The sequence below is a fragment of the Rhinatrema bivittatum genome, chromosome 14 (assembly GCF_901001135.1).
Source record: "Rhinatrema bivittatum chromosome 14, aRhiBiv1.1, whole genome shotgun sequence".
NCBI lineage: Eukaryota > Metazoa > Chordata > Amphibia > Gymnophiona > Rhinatrematidae > Rhinatrema > Rhinatrema bivittatum.
Window position 1 is genome coordinate 2,299,959 of NC_042628.1, and position 18,982 is coordinate 2,318,940.

The 18,982-nt window shown below is 48.9% G+C and overlaps 1 protein-coding gene across 4 annotated transcripts in view; it reads left to right on the forward strand.

Annotated features, from left to right (window-relative positions):
• LOC115075664 (hexosaminidase D-like) overlaps nucleotides 1-18,982 on the forward strand; it is a 60,455-nt gene extending 41,473 nt beyond the window's left edge. For all 4 annotated transcript variants that reach the window (XM_029576256.1, XM_029576253.1, XM_029576254.1 and 1 more), the window contains 6 exons: nucleotides 2,465-2,669; nucleotides 3,405-3,487; nucleotides 3,574-3,652; nucleotides 6,601-6,702; nucleotides 11,515-11,604; nucleotides 11,782-18,982. In XM_029576256.1, the coding sequence (XP_029432116.1) occupies nucleotides 2,465-2,669; nucleotides 3,405-3,487; nucleotides 3,574-3,652; nucleotides 6,601-6,702; nucleotides 11,515-11,604; nucleotides 11,782-11,974 (752 nt within the window). In that variant the 3' untranslated portion in view covers nucleotides 11,975-18,982. The remainder of the gene's footprint in view (nucleotides 1-2,464; nucleotides 2,670-3,404; nucleotides 3,488-3,573; nucleotides 3,653-6,600; nucleotides 6,703-11,514; nucleotides 11,605-11,781) is intronic.

Sequence of the window (18,982 nt, forward strand, 5' to 3'; positions counted from 1 at the left end):
TTTGCTGGTAACAGAATTGGTGGGAAAGCCTACACCATGTCTTCATTCCATACAATTAGAAAGGTATTTTTCACTGCTGCATCTTGTGATAGCCTTTTCGAACAATACTGTGGTAGTTTGTGATTGAATAGAGATGCAAAGACGTTGCCCCAAGTCACAAAAATTCCTGCAGTATGTGATTGTTGAGAGATCACTCATGCACTTGTAGTTGATGGCTTAATCTGTTGGCTACTACATTGTTCTTCCCTGGAAGATAAATTGCTGTGATCAGTATTTTCTGTTTGACTGCCCACTTCCATATTGCTTGGACTCGTTGCAGAGCTGGTAGGAACCTTTTTCTCTTGATGTGTTTATACATTACATGGCTACTTGATTGTTTTGTATCTATAGCATTCTGTTTTCAGCCATGGCAGAAACATCTTTAGAATCTCAACACACCAAGGGAGCCGTGAGAGAAAACAAAATCTAATTCTCCCATAAAAACCCCCCCTAGATTCCAGCTAAGGGAGAAAAAGACCTCTGCTTGCGACTATGGTGATAAACACTATTAGCTATGTTGTCTATCATAGGTCCAAAAAATCCCCCAAAATGCAATAAGTGCTCGAATGTTAAAAGTCCAAAAATTTCTGTGTGGTATGTATTTATTTAAAGGATTTTTATATACCGGGGCACGTTAGAAACATCACCTCGGTTCACAGTGTAACATAACATAGCAACAAGCTTTACAATAGTTTAATGTCTAACAGAGATAAATCTAAGAGGGTAGGCAGAGATATTATGTGGGAGAACTTCGTGTTTTTAGATAAAGCAATTAATAAAGGAGTCTATTTATTCACTTTTAACATGTGAAGATATGTCTAACTATTAACTATTAACATGAGAAAAGGGATATAAGTGGTAAGAGCTTGGGAGGGGGGAATCAGAGGGGGTGGGATGCAGGGGGATAGGGATGTATGAGGAGGCGCGGATGAGTATGAGGGTAGCTGAGGTAGAAATATTAATGGTAAGTTTCACTGCCCTTCAGTTGTGCTCAGCTGAGCTATTGTGGCGCTTGAAGGGGGTTTGATGGAAACAGAGAGCTGCTGTAATGAAAACCCTTCCATAGAGAGGAAGCTCAATAGAGCTGCTTCAGGGCATCGCTGCAACACAAAAACAGCAAATATTTAAAACCTCACCCTTTTTCTTCTAATTTTAAACAAAAAATAGGTGAGACTTACTTATGCATTAGACATCTCATGTAGTCTTCCTAGTGGCATGGCCTACCAGTGCAGTCTTACAAGAATCAAAGAGCATCTAACCCAGGCCGGATGTGAATCAGCTGATCTGATCCTAGCCAATGGCATGGATGTGAATCAGCTGATCTGATCCTAGCCAATGGCATGGGTGTGAACCGGCTGATCTGATCCTAGCCAATGGCATGGGTGTGAATCGGCTGATCTGATCCTAGCCAATGGCATGGGTGTGAATCGGCTGATCTGATCCTAGCCAATGGCATGGGTGTGAATCGGCTGATCTGATCCTAGCCAATGGCATGGGTGTGAATCGGCTGATCTGATCCTAGCCAATGGCATGGGTGTGAATCGGCTGATCTGATCCTAGCCAATGGCAAGGGTGTGAATCGGCTGATCTGATCCTAGCCAATGGCATGGGTGTGAATCGGCTGATCTGATCCTAGCCAATGGCATGGGTGTGAATCGGCTGATCTGATCCTAGCCAATGGCATGGGTGTGAATCGGCTGATCTGATCCTAGCCAATGGCAAGGGTGTGAATCGGCTGATCTGATCCTAGCCAATGGCATGGGGTTTGCAAAGAAATCCTTACTTAAAACCTCTGAAGGCAAATTATGTAAATGCTGAAGAGAGATGACAGTGAACTGCTGGCTGAAGAGCACAGCCCTGCTTTTGGCTTTAGATCTGTTCAGCAAACTCCTTTTCTCTTACTGCCGGAGCGCTTTAAGTGCCAACAGCTTTGGGTCTTCATGGTAGGGAGTGTGCATCATAAGCGCAGTGTCATGACTCTTCTTAGTTTGAATGAAACCCCCATGGTTAACGTATTCTAATCTGTAACATTTGCTTTGAATGTTAGCATCCGAGAATGTGATTCTGCAGGCAGGGCAGAGGTCATTATGGCATTTCTCAGGATTCAGGCCCTAAATGTTTGCAGCATTACTGAAGTGTGGCTTCTAGTATTTGTTACGAAATGCCCAGAGATTTGTTAAATTTAGCATATTCTATGTTAAGGAGTAACCTTAAGCTCTGGGGGGCCACTTAGTAAGTTGCAACAAACATTTTTATCAGGTTCATCTTTTATGCTGAGGTTACATATGCTTTCTGTCTATTTGATTTTTACCATTATTTTATGTCTCTCTTAACCTGTTTAATCCGCCTCTGACCTTTGTTGTGAGGAGCATGGGCTATACATTTTTAATAAACTAAACTTGTACCACCTTTTTGTTCCCTCCAGAAAATTTTATTTCAAAGTATGAACAAAGTGGATTTAAGACCATCTGGTTTGCGAGCGCCTTTAAGGGAGCCACAGGCCCAGTGCAGATGTGGACACCCATGAGTTACCACCTGAAGAACCACCAGTATTGGCTGCATGTCATAGAGTCAATGCCCAGGTTCCCTGGCATCCGTTTCCAAGGCATAGCCATCACTGGCTGGCAGAGGTAAGACGAGGTAAAGGGGGGTGGATCCTAGGAGCCAGGGCGCGCCCTCAGGATCCGTACTGGAGGTGCTCTTGGGTTCTGTATCGGAGACGAGACGGACTCTCAGCAAGTGATGGTTGCCTAGTGAATGAGATTCTAAGCAATCATCAAGACTTTGTATTTTTCAAACCTTGAGTGGGCTGAGAGCACTGACAATGCATCCCGTCTGCAGTACAGATCCCAAGGCACGTCTCCTCTCCAGTGTGTCATCTCATTGCCACATGGCTGCTTCCAGTCCTGCAGAGGAATCCGTTTTCTTCTGGCCAGTCGCGTGCACTTCTTAGTATCTGATGGAAGAGAATCAGTTCTCCATCCTGGGCTGGGTGCAGGGGTTCTCTCTCCTGCAGAGATCAGTGGATCTCTGACCTGCAGAGATCCTGTAGAAACTATGCAGTGTGGGAAGTAGTCTGGGACTGGGTGAGACCCCATGATTAAACATGGCAGCGAGGACGCCCTTATGCACATTTTGGGGAAAAGTGATGTAAATGTTTCTTTGAGAGTATAATGTGCTCATTGGCAAAGGCGCACGCACACACACACGCGGACATCCTTGTTCCCTGTGTACACAAGACCCTGTTCAGCAGGATAGACCTGTAATGAGAGGATTAGTGCTTGCTGGGATTCTCTGAGCAGCGTTTTCTGAACAGGCTGAGCTGCCTGGAGTTTGGGTGAAATGATCCTTCTGTGTTGCTTCAGGTACGACCATTACTCTGCCCTGTGCGAGCTCCTGCCCGTGGGAATTCCTTCACTGGCCATCTGTCTTCAGTCCCTGGTGAACGGTGAGTTTTCACCCCAGCTCTCGGTGTGGGCTCTCAGTGTGGGCTCCTTCTGGTCTTCTCAGCACGTTGGATCTCTTCTGTTTCAGGTGCTTATGACGACACAGCCAGACAGAGCATCCTGCAGACACTGGGCTTCCAGAATATCGATATAGAAAAAAACTCCTGGTACGAGCTCCTCATGTCTAAACTCAAATAGTTTGCTTTGGAGTGGGGAAGGAGCTATAAATGCCGGTTCTCGATGGGGCAAAGTTCAGCAGTGTTGAGATTGGTCCTGCCCTTGTTGGACGCAGATTTGATATCAAACTTGGGAAGTGTTATTAGGCTGTAGCAGGACCTCCGTACTCATTTGTGAGAAAGAGTTAGGGGAAGAGTGCAGAACTCTGCAGGGGGAGCACAGACACCCGCAGAAGGGACCTGCTGGAGGAGGGGGAGCACAGACACCCGCAGAAGGGGCCTGCTGGAGGAGGGGGAGCACAGACACCCGCAGAAGGGGCCTGCTGGAGAAGGGGGAGCACAGACACCTGCTGGAGGAGGGGGAGCACAGACACCCGCAGAAGGGGCCTGCTGGAGGAGGGGGAGCACAGACACCCGCAGAAGGGGCCTGCTGGAGGAGGGGGAGCACAGACACCCGCAGAAGGGACCTGCTGGAGGAGGGGGAGCACAGACACCTGCTGGAGGAGGGGGAGCACAGACACCCACAGAAGGGACCTGCTGGAGGAGGGGAGCACAGACACCTGCTGGAGGAGGGGGAGCACAGACACCCACAGAAGGGACCTGCTGGAGGAGGGGGAGCACAGACACCCACAGAAGGGACCTGCTGGAGGAGGGGGAGCACAGACACCCACAGAAGGGACCTGCTGGAGGAGGGGGAGCACAGACACCCACAGAAGGGACCTGCTGGAGGAGGGGGAGCACAGACACCTGCTGGAGGAGGGGGAGCACAGACACCTGCTGGAGGAGGGGGAGCACAGACACCTGCAGAAGGGACCTGCTGGAGGAGGGGGAGCACAGACACCTGCTGGAGGAGGGGGAGCACAGACACCTGCAGAAGGGACCTGCTGGAGGAGGGGGAGCACAGACACCCGCTGGAGGAGGGGGAGCTCAGACACCCGCTGGAGGAGGGGGAGCACAGACACCTGCTGGAGGAGGGGGAGCACAGACACCTGCTGGAGGAGGGGGAGCACAGACACCCGCAGAAGGGACCTGCTGGAGGAGAGGGAGCACAGACACCCGCAGAAGGGACCTGCTGGAGGAGGGGGAGCACAGACACCTGCTGGAGGAGGGGGAGCACAGACACCCGCAGAAGGGACCTGCTGGAGGAGGGGGAGCACAGACACCTGCTGGAGGAGGGGGAGCACAGACACCCGCAGAAGGGACCTGCTGGAGGAGGGGGAGCACAGACACCTGCTGGAGGAGGGGGAGCACAGACACCCGCAGAAGGGACCTGCTGGAGGAGGGGGAGCACAGACACCCGCAGAAGGGACCTGCTGGAGGAGGGGGAGCACAGACACCTGCTGGAGGAGGGGGAGCACAGACACCTGCTGGAGGAGGGGGAGCACAGACACCTGCTGGAGGAGGGGGAGCACAGACACCTGCAGAAGGGACCTGCTGGAGGAGGGGGAGCACAGACACTTGCAGAAGGGACCTGCTGGAGGAGGGGGAGCACAGACACCTGCAGAAGGGACCTGCTGGAGGAGGGGGAGCACAGACACCTGCAGAAGGGACCTGCTGGAGGAGGGGGAGCACAGACACCTGCTGGAGGAGGGGGAGCACAGACACCCGCAGAAGGGACCTGCTGGAGGAGGGGGAGCACAGACACCCGCAGAAGGGACCTGCTGGAGGAGGGGGAGCACAGACACCTGCAGAAGGGACCTGCTGGAGGAGGGGGAGCACAGACACCCGCAGAAGGGACCTGCTGGAGGAGGGGAGCACAGACACCTGCAGAAGGGACCTGCTGGAGGAGGGGGAGCACAGACACCTGCTGGAGGAGGGGGAGCACAGACACCTGCTGGAGGAGGGGGAGCACAGACACCCGCAGAAGGGACCTGCTGGAGGAGGGGGAGCACAGACACCTGCAGAAGGGACCTGCTGGAGGAGGGGGAGCACAGACACCTGCTGGAGGAGGGGGAGCACAGACACCTGCTGGAGGAGGGGAGCACAGACACCTGCTGGAGGAGGGGGAGCACAGACACCCGCAGAAGGGACCTGCTGGAGGAGGGGGAGCACAGACATCCGCAGAAGGGACCTGCTGGAGGAGGGGGAGCACAGACACCTGCTGGAGGAGGGGGAGCACAGACACCTGCTGGAGGAGGGGAGCACAGACACCTGCTGGAGGAGGGGAGCACAGACACCCGCAGAAGGGACCTGCTGGAGGAGGGGGAGCACAGACACCTGCAGAAGGGACCTGCTGGAGGGGGGGGAGCACAGACACCTGCTGGAGGAGGGGGAGCACAGACACCCACAGAAGGGACCTGCTGGAGGAGGGGGAGCACAGACACCTGCAGAAGGGACCTGCTGGAGGAGGGGGAGCACAGACACCTGCAGAAGGGACCTGCTGGAGGGGGGGGGAGCACAGACACCTGCTGGAGGAGGGGGAGCACAGACACCCGCAGAAGGGACCTGCTGGAGGAGGGGGAGCACAGACACCTGCAGAAGGGACCTGCTGGAGGAGGGGGAGCACAGACACCTGCAGAAGGGACCTGCTGGAGGAGGGGGAGCACAGACACCTGCTGGAGGAGGGGGAGGGAGAATACAGATGTCCACCCATGGAAGAGATTTGGGTGGGCTCGGGGGTGAGGGGGATCACATGGTCTGTACAGGGCAGTAACTCGGGGGGGAATCACATGGTCTGCACGGGGCAGTGACTCGGGGGTGGGGTGAGGATCACGTGGTCTCTACGGGGCAGCAACTCGGGTGGGTGGGGGATCACGTGGTCTGTACAGGGCAGTAACTTGGGGGGGAATCACATGGTCTGCACGGGGCAGTGACTGCCAGATGCGAGGGCTGGGGCCTTTAGTATTCAGTTCGTGCAGGGCTGTGCTCTCTGCAGTTCCTCATTTCACTTTTCTAATTCTTGATTCCTGGCCTGATTTGATTTGATTTGATTTTCCTAGTGAAGGAAACGGTGCATTTGCAGGCTTTGTGATCTACCGCACGGTTGAGCAGATTCACAAGCAGCTAAAATCCAAGGTTCTCGAGCTTCTGCAGGACGAAAGGTAAGAAGTCCTGAGTTATGCAGCTGCGAGCGTTAACTTGATGAGGGCAGGAAGTCACCAGCAGAAGGGCAATACTGTGGAATAATGTCTGCAGGAAAATATCAGCCCACAAAGTATCTGTCTGATTCCCTTATGCAGTGTTTCAACAGTTCCCAAACTGACCCTTCATTGGTACATCAGGTGCCCTGGAGCCTGGCAGAACTGAGCCAAAAAATCTCCAACATAAATGTCACATTGTTCCTAAATAAGTAGATCAGTGGTGAGGAAACAGAGCTGCGGGCCCATTGCCATTTGTCCGCAGGTCTGGTTACTTCTCTCATAAATATACCTTGGATTCCTGCTCTGGTGTTAGTCTTTTGCCAAACAATCGGCTTTTGAACCGGTTGACAAACAATGTGACAACCACACTGCCAGCCACACACACACACACACACACTCTCTCTAACATGACGCGCACACACACACAGACACTTGCTCACGGGGTATGGGTGTGTCAGAGAGAGAGAGAGTGTGTGTGTGTGTGTGTGTGGGTTTCTTTCTGTGTCGGGGAGAAAGATACACACTCACACTCACACACTCATTGTGCTGCTGCTGCCGCTCATATGCTCACACCGTACTCCAGTACTGCCGCATGACCCTTCCCCAGCCTGCAGGCGCACTCAGCCATTCCCATTCCTACTCTCACTCCAGTTGACTCTTTCAAGCCTCCCCAACACTGCATCGGCACTTCCTCTTGGCTCACCCCATCCTGGTTTGTGACTGTAGCTCGCCTCCCCTTCTCCATAACCCCCCTATTCCAGGTCATTCTCTTTGAATGAGTGCTATCGAGTCTGCTGCTTTTAAAGTTGCCAGGGCTCGGCACCGCCTACCTACTCTGTTACAGCAGGCCCTAAAACACCAATACACCTGACATTAGGATAACAACAAGCCAAGCTGTTATAGATCCCAGCAAAGAAACTACCTCATCTCGCTCACACATGCAGAACACACAGCCCCTCACCAAATTCAGAATAAAGAGACGACAAAGTTGAACTAGAAACATGCAAACAAAAACTGAATTGGAAAGTATAACAGACAGACTTCGTATGCAGTGCAGCAATAGAAAAACAGAAACATTAAACATCAAACAGTAAAATCAAGATATGGTAACAGTAAAGCCATACTCATAAAAACAATACATATTTCAAAGCAGCTGATGAATATCGCTATGATGTTAAGTCGGAGGGTGCACAGAAAAGCAGTTTTTTCTGTGCACTTTCCCGGTGCCGGCTTGGCTGCACATTTTACTTTCTGCATGGCATCATACGATACCAGACTCTATCTCCGAATCACTAAACTTCTGGGAGAAATGTCTCCCTACTCACAAATCTCCACCTTGCCCCCAACTCCTCCCAGACTGACCTGCTTTTCATGTCCAGCCATCAAGCCGCAAGCGACCCAGCCTTCAGCTCTATTGCCTCTGAGCCCTTCGTACGAGACCTTGGTGTCCTGATCGACCAGCATCTAAGCATGAAAAAACACATCAGCAATGTCCTAAAGGAAGGCTTCTATAAGCTCCACGTTATGAAAAAACGCAAAGCCCTTCTCCATGCCCACGACCTCCGACCGTTATTCATGCGACCCTCTCATCCAAACTGGGCTACTGCAACTCCCTTTATCTAGGCCTCCCCTACTCCACCATAAAACCGCTCCAAATGCTGTGGCTAGAACCATCACAAATGCCCGTAAATCCGACCATATCAGCCCCGTCCTGAAAGACCTCCATTTGCTCCCCATCCCCTCGCGCATCCTCTACAAAACCCTCACCATTATTCACAGATCCATCTACCTACACAACTCTGGCTGGCCTGACGAGCCCTTCCCTTTCCTACAATCCAGCCGCCCCGCTAGAACCACCGTAACGGCTCGCTCCATGTCCCTTCCCTCAAGAAGGCACACCTCTCTTCCAGGGGGCGTTGGCCGCACATTTTCCTCGCTCTAGTATAAGGGTTAATAATAGCGCGTCGAAAACGCGTGCCCAGACGGGGGCTAACAGTGCGCTCGGCTGAGTGCACTGTTCTGTATTGGCCTAATTGTTTCCTTGTTTTTCATTTTCCAATCAGTAAACTATTTCAAAATAGCAGACGCATCAAATGACACCCAATAATTAAAAGTAACGCTAAAAACAATCCCTTGCTCTCCATACCTGGGACCTTTAAATTCCAGTCATGGATCAGTCCGTCTGTGCATCCCTCCTCGCTCTCAGATATATATATGTACACACTTTCTAACATGTATGCTCGTTCTTGCACAAGCTCTCTTATATGTTCTCTCACACACATGCTGACTGGCTCATGCACATGCTCTGGAAAACACGGTAAGCCTGACTAATATGCATTGCAAGAATGGAAAAACAGAAACATCATTCCTCATAAAACATTAAGCAATAAAGTCAAGAGATATAAAACATCATTCATAATAATAAAGCCATGCTAAAAAAAGAATAATTATGTCAAGCAGGCAACAGCCATTGAACGTCCAGTAATTAACATAAGTTTTTTCTAATATTTCCCAAACATCAAATATTTCAAACAGCAGACAAATGAAATATCCCAAAATTTAAAATAATAATAGCATTAAAAATTTCCAACTCTCCATATCTGGGAATTGTTTCATTTCCAGTCACCTACAGATTGTTGTGGATTGGGAGAGGGGCCTCTCAGTCTTTACTTCTCTCCCCCTCCCCAACAAACACACAGGCTCTCTCTCACTCACATATATACATGCTGTCACACACACACACACATACAGTCTCAGGCACTCTCTGTCAAACATATGCAGTCTCTCCCACATACACAGGCTCTCTCACACACACACACACAGTCTCAGGCACTCTCTGTCAAACATACGCAGTCTCTCCCACATACACAGGCTCTGTCACACACACAGTCTCAAGCACTCTCTGTCAAACATACGCAGTCTCTCCCACATACACAGGCTCTGTCTCACACACACACACAGTCTCAGGCACTCTCTGTCAAACATATGCAGTCTCTCCCACATACACAGGCTGTCATACACACACACAGTCTCAGGCACTCTCTGTCAAACATATGCAGTCTCTCTCACATACACAGGCTCTGTCATACACACACACACACACACACACACACACAGTCTCAGGCACTCTGTCAAAATTACACAGGCTCTGTCCCACTTTCATACACATACAGGCTGTTGTGCTCACACACACATGCAGTCTCTCTCTCGCATACACACAGCTTTCAGGCCTTCCCTTTGTCGGCTGTGGGATGGCAGCGCTATTCCTCAATCCTGGAAGGGAGGTGGAAGAAGGTCACTGCTGCCCGTGGCTCCTGTAGGTTGGCCAACTTTTCCACTGGACACTTGAGGACTGGGGGGAGGAGTCAGAAGGTATCCTTCCCCTCCCTCTCATTTGCATATATGTGCTCCCACTCCCCCTGAACCATATTGAGGGCTCTCCAGTTTCTGTTTATGCTTTCTCTCTCACAGATGTCCATGTTCTTTCTCTCGCGCACACTCTCTCTGTCACTCTCTCTCCCTCTCTCATACACATACATTTCTCTCTCACTTTCTTCCACTCACATACATGCCCTCTCACATACACACACAACCCTTCTCATTTTTTTTCCTCACTGGGGCATTGCTGATGTCCCAACAAACACAAATGGGGAGAGAGGGGTAGGAGCAGCTGAAGAACAGAGAGATACTGCCCCCCCCCCCCCCACAGCAACAGGGCGACTTTATCTGGAGGGAGACTGGAGCTGGACCCTGGATAGGAGGACAGTGGCGCATAGGTCAAGTGTAGCATAGCAAGGCAGGCAATAAGTGCAGACGGCCACAGCTGGCACCAGCACGGACTCGCATGGCCAGAGGGGACATCTCCGTCGCCTGCAAGGTAAGGATGGGAGGGCCTCTCATCAGGCTGTGGCTGTGCCTGACCTCTCGCCAGACCGTGCCAGGCAGGGACCTCTTCATGGCAGGAAGCTGGAAAAATTACGTGATCAGAGGACTGGCCCACCGAGGGATGCCCAATCCGCCCCTGGAAGCATCTCTGCTCCTCTACTAACCCTGTCTGTAGTCTGACCCATATCTGCCTCTTCCACAGAAGTCAGTGAACCCTGCAGCCTCAATCCCTCCTGATTAAGTAAAGACCAAATGGCTCACCCAGCTGAGTTTTCTCTACTTGGGGAGATGTTCATAGAAATTCCCAGATGCAACCCATCACCAACTGCCCCCCCCCCCCCCCCCGAGCTCTCAACCCTCCATTTAATATCTGTGTGTCCCATGCAAGCTCAAAATTCTTTACAGTGGTGGGGTTTTGGAGCCCCGTGGCAACCATACCAGTGCTATTTAGGGTTGTAACTGCCACGCTGACATTGGAGAAAAAGGAACTTAATTTGATGGGGGAGGCTGCAGGTCACACATCTTACAGCTGCTCGACTCGGGTGGTTCTGGGATGGGGGGGATTAGATCTTGACGTAGGAAGATTGTTTCGGCAGTGGTGGTTCTGGGATGGGGAGGATTGGATCTTGACGTAGGAAGATTGTTTCGGCAGTGGTGGTTCTGGGATGGGGAGGATTGGATCTTGACGTAGGAAGATTGTTTCGGCAGTGCTGTGTGATTGTGGTGGGGAGGATTGGATCTTGACATAGGAAGATTGTTTCAGTAGTGGTGGTTCTGGGTTGGGGAGGATTGGATCTTGACGTAGGAAGATTGTTTCAGTAGTGGTGCTTTGGGTGGGAAATATCAATGGATGAGTAACGAGGCATTTCTTGTCTCCTTCTCTACCAGAGTTATCAGTGGATGGTTCACACCTTATCACAGAAAGCATCGCTTTGCGAATCCTCGCAATTTGGAGATGTTTGGCAGCAAAGTGTTAAAGTAAGTGACACATCGTTCTCTGCCCGATCGATCGAGGTGAGGGCCCTCAGAGTTTGCATCAGTGATCAGGGAAGAGGGCACCCAGTCTGCTGCTCCTTTCCACAGGGCAGGGCTTGTAGTAGTTGATAGTTTCTGATCCTGCTCTCGGGAGTGATGGCTTTTGCTCTTTCCCCACAGGACACACGAAGAGTGGGAGCGACTGATCCAGGATCTGCGCACGGAGATGAATGCCATGTATTTTGCAGACACAGTGGAGGAATGGATGGAGGAAAATGTCAATCCACACATGGACCAGCTGAGGGAGCTGGTGAAAGATTATCAGGAAATTTTGAAACTTAATGCCAGACCCAAGGCCATACCACAGAAATAACCCCCGAGCCAGTCAGGACTCTGCCAGCCCTTTACCAGGGAAAGAAATGTTATAGTGAAGCTAATGCTCAGCTTTTCAGCGCCACAGGAATAGAGATTAATATGGAGGCACATGGGTGCCCTTTCCTCCCTGTGGCAGGACGTAAAATCTTGCACCCCTGTTCCATCCCCTGCTGGCTGTGTCAGATCCTGGGCATGCTTCCAATCGGATCTTTTTGGGAAAGGATATAACAGGACGGGAGGCAGAAGCTCTGTTTCTCCCACTGGATGAGCCCAGGCCCTGCCTGGGAGTGAAAGGGGAAAATTATTGCTGCCTGGATCCAGGCACGGAAGAGAAAAATGTCATTCATTCTGCATAAATTAGGGAGGCTGTGAGCTTTAATACTAATGCCCCAATACAGCTACCTCCGTTCTCCCTTCGTGTATGTGGGACCACCCCCCCCTACTCCCAGCTGGTAGAGCAGAAAGGAAGAGGGGACTAGGGAGGGGTACAGTGGCCCCCCAGCAGCTTGGACGCGTCGTTCAGGGAAGGCTGACATTTCTATAATAAAACTATTTTCTTAAAGGAAAGGCTGAGTCCCTGGTGGGTGACCTCCCCAGTAATAGGAAGGTTACCCTCTGCTCCTGAACTCTGCCTGCCACAGCTGGGCCCTGTGTCGGGCCAATAAAGTCGTCTGAACCTGATTCGGTCCAGGCAGGGTCAAGCCAGGAGAGGAGGAGGAAGATTTGCATCTGCTTTCTGTGCAGATGTTACTGAGTGCTGGGACGTTCCTCTTGCTTTACTCACCTCCAGGCTTCTGAATCGAGTTCATCTCTAATCCAAGAGCGAGGGCACATTCACTGCAGACCGGGTGGGCAATTCTGCTCCTCGGGGGTCACAAACCAAATGAATATGCATGAGATAGATTTGCATGCACGGTATGCAAATCTATCTCATGCATGGGGGACCTTCATTTTCTGTTTTTATTGTTCTTTATTTTTCCCAGGATTTATTAGGACAAGAACAAAAGAAGAAAATCAGTTGAAAAAAATGACTTTATTTTTCTGGGTAAATATTGGAGTTTATTTTGATGGATAGAAACTATGATGATAAAACAATATTAAGCAGATTCTCCCTCCCACCCACTCAGCAGCATTGCCATCTCCACCGTAGTCTCCCTCTCCCCTGCCTTTCATGCTTACGGGGTAGCTCCAGGCTCCTCTCTCCTCCGGCCGCAGCTTACTGAGGCTCCCGTGCTCTGCAGCACTGCACTTCTGCTTGTGTGCAGGACCAGGGACCCTGCTCGGGAAGCGCTTCTGGTGGGCGGGGCCTGCTTCACATGCACTCAGCACCAGGCAGCAGGCACTTTGGCTGCTTGGGGGTGAGGAGGTGGCACTTGAAACACGGCAAGGGAGGCACTGGAGGGTGAGCGCTTTCACAGGTGGTGGGAGCGGGATCTGAAACACGGCAAGGGAGGCACTGGAGGGTGAGCGCTTTCACATGTGGTGGGAGTGGGCTCTGAAACACTGGAGGGTGGGCACTGGAGGGCGAGCGCTTTCACAGGTGGTGGGAGTGGGCTCTGAAACACTGGAGGGTGGGCACTGGAGGGCGAATGCTTTCACAGGTGGGGGGAGGATGGGTGCTTTGGCCCACGATGGCTTCCAGCAGTGATTGGAGGCCTTGAAATGCTGCACTTGCAGCTCTTGAGCAGCTTTTTAATCGGCCTAAAATTAGGATGAACATCAATTTAAACCGAATGTCACCTTTGGAAAAATCTGGGAATGAATGGGTGAAAATGAGTTTAAACTGAAAATGAAGGACTTTGTTCCTGCACATTCATTAGTGATATCCCCACTCTGCTGTAGCCTCGTCCTCACACTCGCAGGAGGTTAGAGAGCAAACACCACATTAATACTGGAGTAATTAATCCCACGCCTCCCATAATTACATCAAAAGTAATTAATACTGAATTCAATGGATGCAAATGGGGGTTTGGAGTCAACTTCCAGATTAAGACTGAATGCAAACTAATCTACACCTAAATCTGGAGTAGCTCCCCCGTGAATGGAAGAGGGAGTGAAACCAAAATAACTAATCCTGGAGTGTCCGCAGTGTAAATAAATGAGTGAGAGCTGAATGCTGACCTCCAGGAGTGCAGCCTGGACTAGATCTATAGCCGCTCTCTCCAGCACATGCAAAATAACTAATCCTGGAGTGTCCGCAGTGTAAATAAATGAGTGAGAGCTGAATGCTGACCTCCAGGAGTGCAGCCTGGACTAGATCTATAGCCGCTCTCTCCAGCACATGCAAAATAACTAATCCTGGAGTGTCCGCAGTGTAAATAAATGAGTGAGAGCTGAATGCTGACCTCCAGGAGTGCAGCCTGGACTAGATCTATAGCCGCTCTCTCCAGCACATGCAAAATAACTAATCCTGGAGTGTCCGCAGTGTAAATAAATGAGTGAGAGCTGAATGCTGACATCCAGGAGTGCAGCCTGGACTAGATCTATAGCCGCTCTCTCCAGCACATGCAAAATAACTAATCCTGGAGTGTCCGCAGTGTAAATAAATGAGTGAGAGCTGAATGCTGACCTCCAGGAGTGCAGCCTGGACTAGATCTATAGCCGCTCTCTCCAGCACATGCAAGGCCAAAGTGCACAGCAAGGATTGTAGCAAAGTTCTTTTTTCAAACTATATTTTACTTTCAATTCATTTCTCTTGAGACAGATCTCAATCGATTGAAACAGCTGCAAGTTTTCTGTGGTAGGGGGTTAGAAGAGGGTTTTTTAAATGTGTTTATTTATTTACAGTGCTTGTAAACTTCTTTTCTGGTCCTTGAAACAAAAAACCAAAGACTGCCCAGAGGTGTACAAAAAACATAAAAAATGATATGAACTCAGCCAAAATAAAGTGCACATAAAACCAAACCAAGGATGATGACAACCAAATGGAAACAAATGACAGGAGCAGGCTATATAACATAAAAGAAAACACCGCGTCCATAAGCACCCTGCTCTGCCATCCAGTCCAAACCCTCCCACTCGCTGCCATCCCCGTCGCAAAGACCTGCAGCAGAAAACATCCCTAACCTGAGACAGAAAGAAGCCACCATGTCATCACTTTTCTTGGAAAGCAAGCCTGATCTCCAAGAGGAGACTACACAGAGTGGCGCTGGAAGGCAAAGCAATGCCTTCTGACTCCATCTCGCCTGTTCCCCTCCTAACCCTGAAGGGAAGGTTAAAAGCTTACATTTTGTACCAGTACCAGTTCATAAAGAGTGCAATGGGCACAACAGGAGTGAACAGTGTCCTGGAAGACTGGCTCAAATGCAGCAGCAGAACTTCTGCCCACAACATTTTGGACTACTTGTAACCTGTGTATGAGCCACTTCGGAAACCCATGCAGAGGTCATTATAGTAGTCCAAGGCACCCACTATACATTGAAAAGGGTAGAGTCTGCTCATGGATCTCAGCTTCAGAGAGGCACTGTACAACCACAATGTGAGCTTCCAGGTTAAATACATGGTCCTATCTCACTCGGAGATCTCTTACTGCAAGTGAAGAGGAGACATCATAAGGAAAAAAGGGAGGACAATCCTCAAAATCTGTTTTCTGGGCATTCAATGCTAACTTCTCAATAGACAGTCCAAGACTTCAGATAGACTGAAGCCATGATACTTTCTTTAGCAATTGGTACAATGATCTGGATGGTGTCCATTAATGAGGTACCATGGTACTCATCACAGTTGTTCCCCAATGAACAGAAAGGAAAAGAGAGAGGTTACTTTAAGAGGGAAGGTACCTTAAAACTACCTTTAGAAAATATGTCTCCCAGAAGGCCTCGGGAGGTGGGCTTAGATCACCTGACTAATGACAGGCAGCAGTGAAGCACTCCTGTCAGTGAGTAACAGGGGAAGAAAGTTGGCCTTGAGAGAGGATGAGAGCCCATTTCAGGACTGAGAGCTGGAGCAGACTTGGATAATGAACCTGAGAGTATGGAGCCTGAACTACAAGACACTCCTTCAGAGATAACTTGTCTGCTAAAGCCTGAACTGTGCTGTGCTGGAGGATGCTGCATGGGTAACGAACCCACAGAAGCCTAGGCTGTGTTTGGACAGATTTTAACAGCACTTAGAAGACTTCCCGCGGACACAGCCTGAGGTGAGCGGCTTCTTGACACCACATAATGATAACCCTGCACCTGGATTAAACTCTAATGGCTGCATAAAGATATTGAACAATGAAGGGGATAACCACGAGTCTTGTGGACTCCCCAACAAAGACTCATCGAAGCTGATAAAGATCCCTTTATGTTTACAGCAAAAGATCTGGAAAAAAGAAAACCATTAAATTAAGCACTAGCTCCCAAAACGCCAATTTGCATAATACAGTCCCCAGATGAGTTCAAAAGGAGCAGATGGACCTGATCTCCACTATCCGTGTGTTGCAGAATATCATCGTTCACAAACACTAAAATGCTTTCTGTATTGTATTGGAAGCCAGGACAACGACCAAAGAACTGGAGTAACATGTTCTCTACTGCCAGAAGGAGCTGCAATACTCTGAGAGTACTCTTTGGAACTCCAATCTGATGAGAGTTGCAGCAGTCCAGGGATGAGAAAATTGGAACTTATATGAAAATCACAAGAGAAGAGCAAAGGCTTCAGCCACTGTAGAATACGTAATTTAAAAAATGCACCCCTTGTGACTAACTTTGCCTGTGGATGGAAACGGAAATATGATTCCATCCAGACATCTCTATTTTATTTTAACAATGAGATGACTGATATATTGCAACCATGGGCTTGAATTTCTAAAGAAGCATTAGTCAGGATGAGTTCACTTTTATCTAGGTTTAATGCTAGCTTGTATTAACCAGCCACTGGTCAATGGCTGACAAGTATATTGAGACAAAAGCAATAGTCTCTGACAAGCAAGTGGATTTTGGTATAAAAAAACCTAAATATTGTCTACAGCTATGATGCCCAAGCCTGGCGAGAAGTTTACAGATAGGTGTCATATAGATGTTAAACAGCACAACCAATAATGCAGAATCCTGTGACACCCCCTGTTCTTATTTTGTGCCAAGAGGAGTTACTAGAACCAGTTCTCACTTGCTGAGTCCAATTGGACACATAAGATGTAAACCATGATAAGCCTGTGTCCGCAATACCAAATTGCCTTAATCTAGATATTAAAATGGAAGGATTACTGCATCTAATTGGACAGTGCTTCCTGATTCCTGACGTCACTTACTGGGGATGCAGGAGGGCTTAAAAATGTCCTGCCTTTGCATATTTCCTGAGGCAAAATGGTGAAGGTAATTATCTGGGACTTTCCTACAACTGTGGGGGTGAGGTAGCTTGCAGTCTGCCCGGCCCCAACGGCATCTACTTGGACAGTGCTTCCTGATTCCTGATGTCACTTATTGGGGATGCAGGAGGACTTAAAAATGCCCTCTCTGCGGCGCGCAGTTGACGCCGGCACGCTGCCGAAGGCGCTCGCTCCAAAGGGGTGCGCGGCTTTGCCCCGTTTCATGCAGTTTTTCTCTGAGTCCTTTTTAATATAATTAAAGAAATATTTTTTCTTGAATTGTTTTACCTTCACCTTCATTTGATGGATTACTCACACTTGTAATTAGGAAGAGGGAAGAGAAGCCCTTTAATTACCTTTTTGGTGATATATTCCAATGCCGCATACGAAGCGCAAGGGAAAGATAAGAGCTGATGCCTCAACAGTTCAAGTTCAACTTCCCTTGCAGCCTAGGATCGAAGGGTTTTTTTTCTCCCGTGAGCCATCCGTTACACTGCAGGAGGAGGAGCACAGTCCTGCTTTGTTGGACTCCCAAATATCCTTAAGCCCCGGAGCTCCTGAGATACCTGCCCACCCATGCAGTGAGCAACCCCGGCAATTCAGCATGCTTGAACATCAGAAGTCGGTGAGTGAAGTATTGCAAGTTGGGGTGAATGTCATGGATGAAAACGCTGCAATTAAGATTGTTGGAGGATCTGGATTGTCACTCCATCTCCAGCAGATAGATTCTGCTGTAGCAGAGAGGACAAATGAAGATCCTATACCGACGGCTTTAATACCATTGGGGGGTACAGACCGGACTGAGAGTGCATGTGAAAGGCACGATCTCCATCTGGAGTTTTTGCTAAGCACACAATCATCAATGTTGAAATCGGTCAAAAACCAAGAAATCACTTTAGATAATATTTGGAAAGTGCTGGTTTCATTAGAAAATTCTATGTCTGTCATCTTCTTTAATGTCAGAAACTAAGCAACAAATTAAACAAATTGATCCAATTGTTAATTTGCACGCAAATAAAATAAAAGAATTAGAAACTCAGATATCCCAAATGCACAAAGTCCAAGAAAATGTGGTTCAAGGGGAATCAAGTACTTTAGAAAGGATAAAGAATTTAGAAAACGAATTGAGGGACAAGAACTTAAGAATATTTAATTTTCCCCAAGTGAAATTACAACTAACACCTGATACATTTAAAAAATCTTATTGACATTCTTTTACTCCCTAAAGAAGTATTACCTCCTATTTCAAAACTGTATTTTTTAATGGGTAGTAGAAAGAATGGAGATACATCCCAACTGAAATTAACTGTTCAAGAACAAGAGTTAGGAAATATAAGGGATTTCACTGAATCTCCTTCAGAGGGGCAGATTGAATATAGAAGCCACCTTCCTGGTGACCTTTGTTTTTCCCTCAGATAGGGATTTAATCCTGAAACACTTTTTTCTAAGCAGATTAAAAACCTTTTTAGGTGAAAAATTATGGCTATCAAAAGAGAAAGTCAGGTCCATAGAAAGAAGCTCCTTTCAATGTGTCAAGAAGCCAGAGACATAGGAGCGTTGATCACTGTAAGATACCTGAGAAAATGTGCTGTAAGGTTTAACAAAAACCGATATCCAGCCCTATGCAACTAAGATCTTTTCTGAATGCAAATAGTACTTAGGAAATAGTGTGCTTAGCTTAGAGTATTTAAAGGGAGTAAAAAAAAAAAAAAAAAA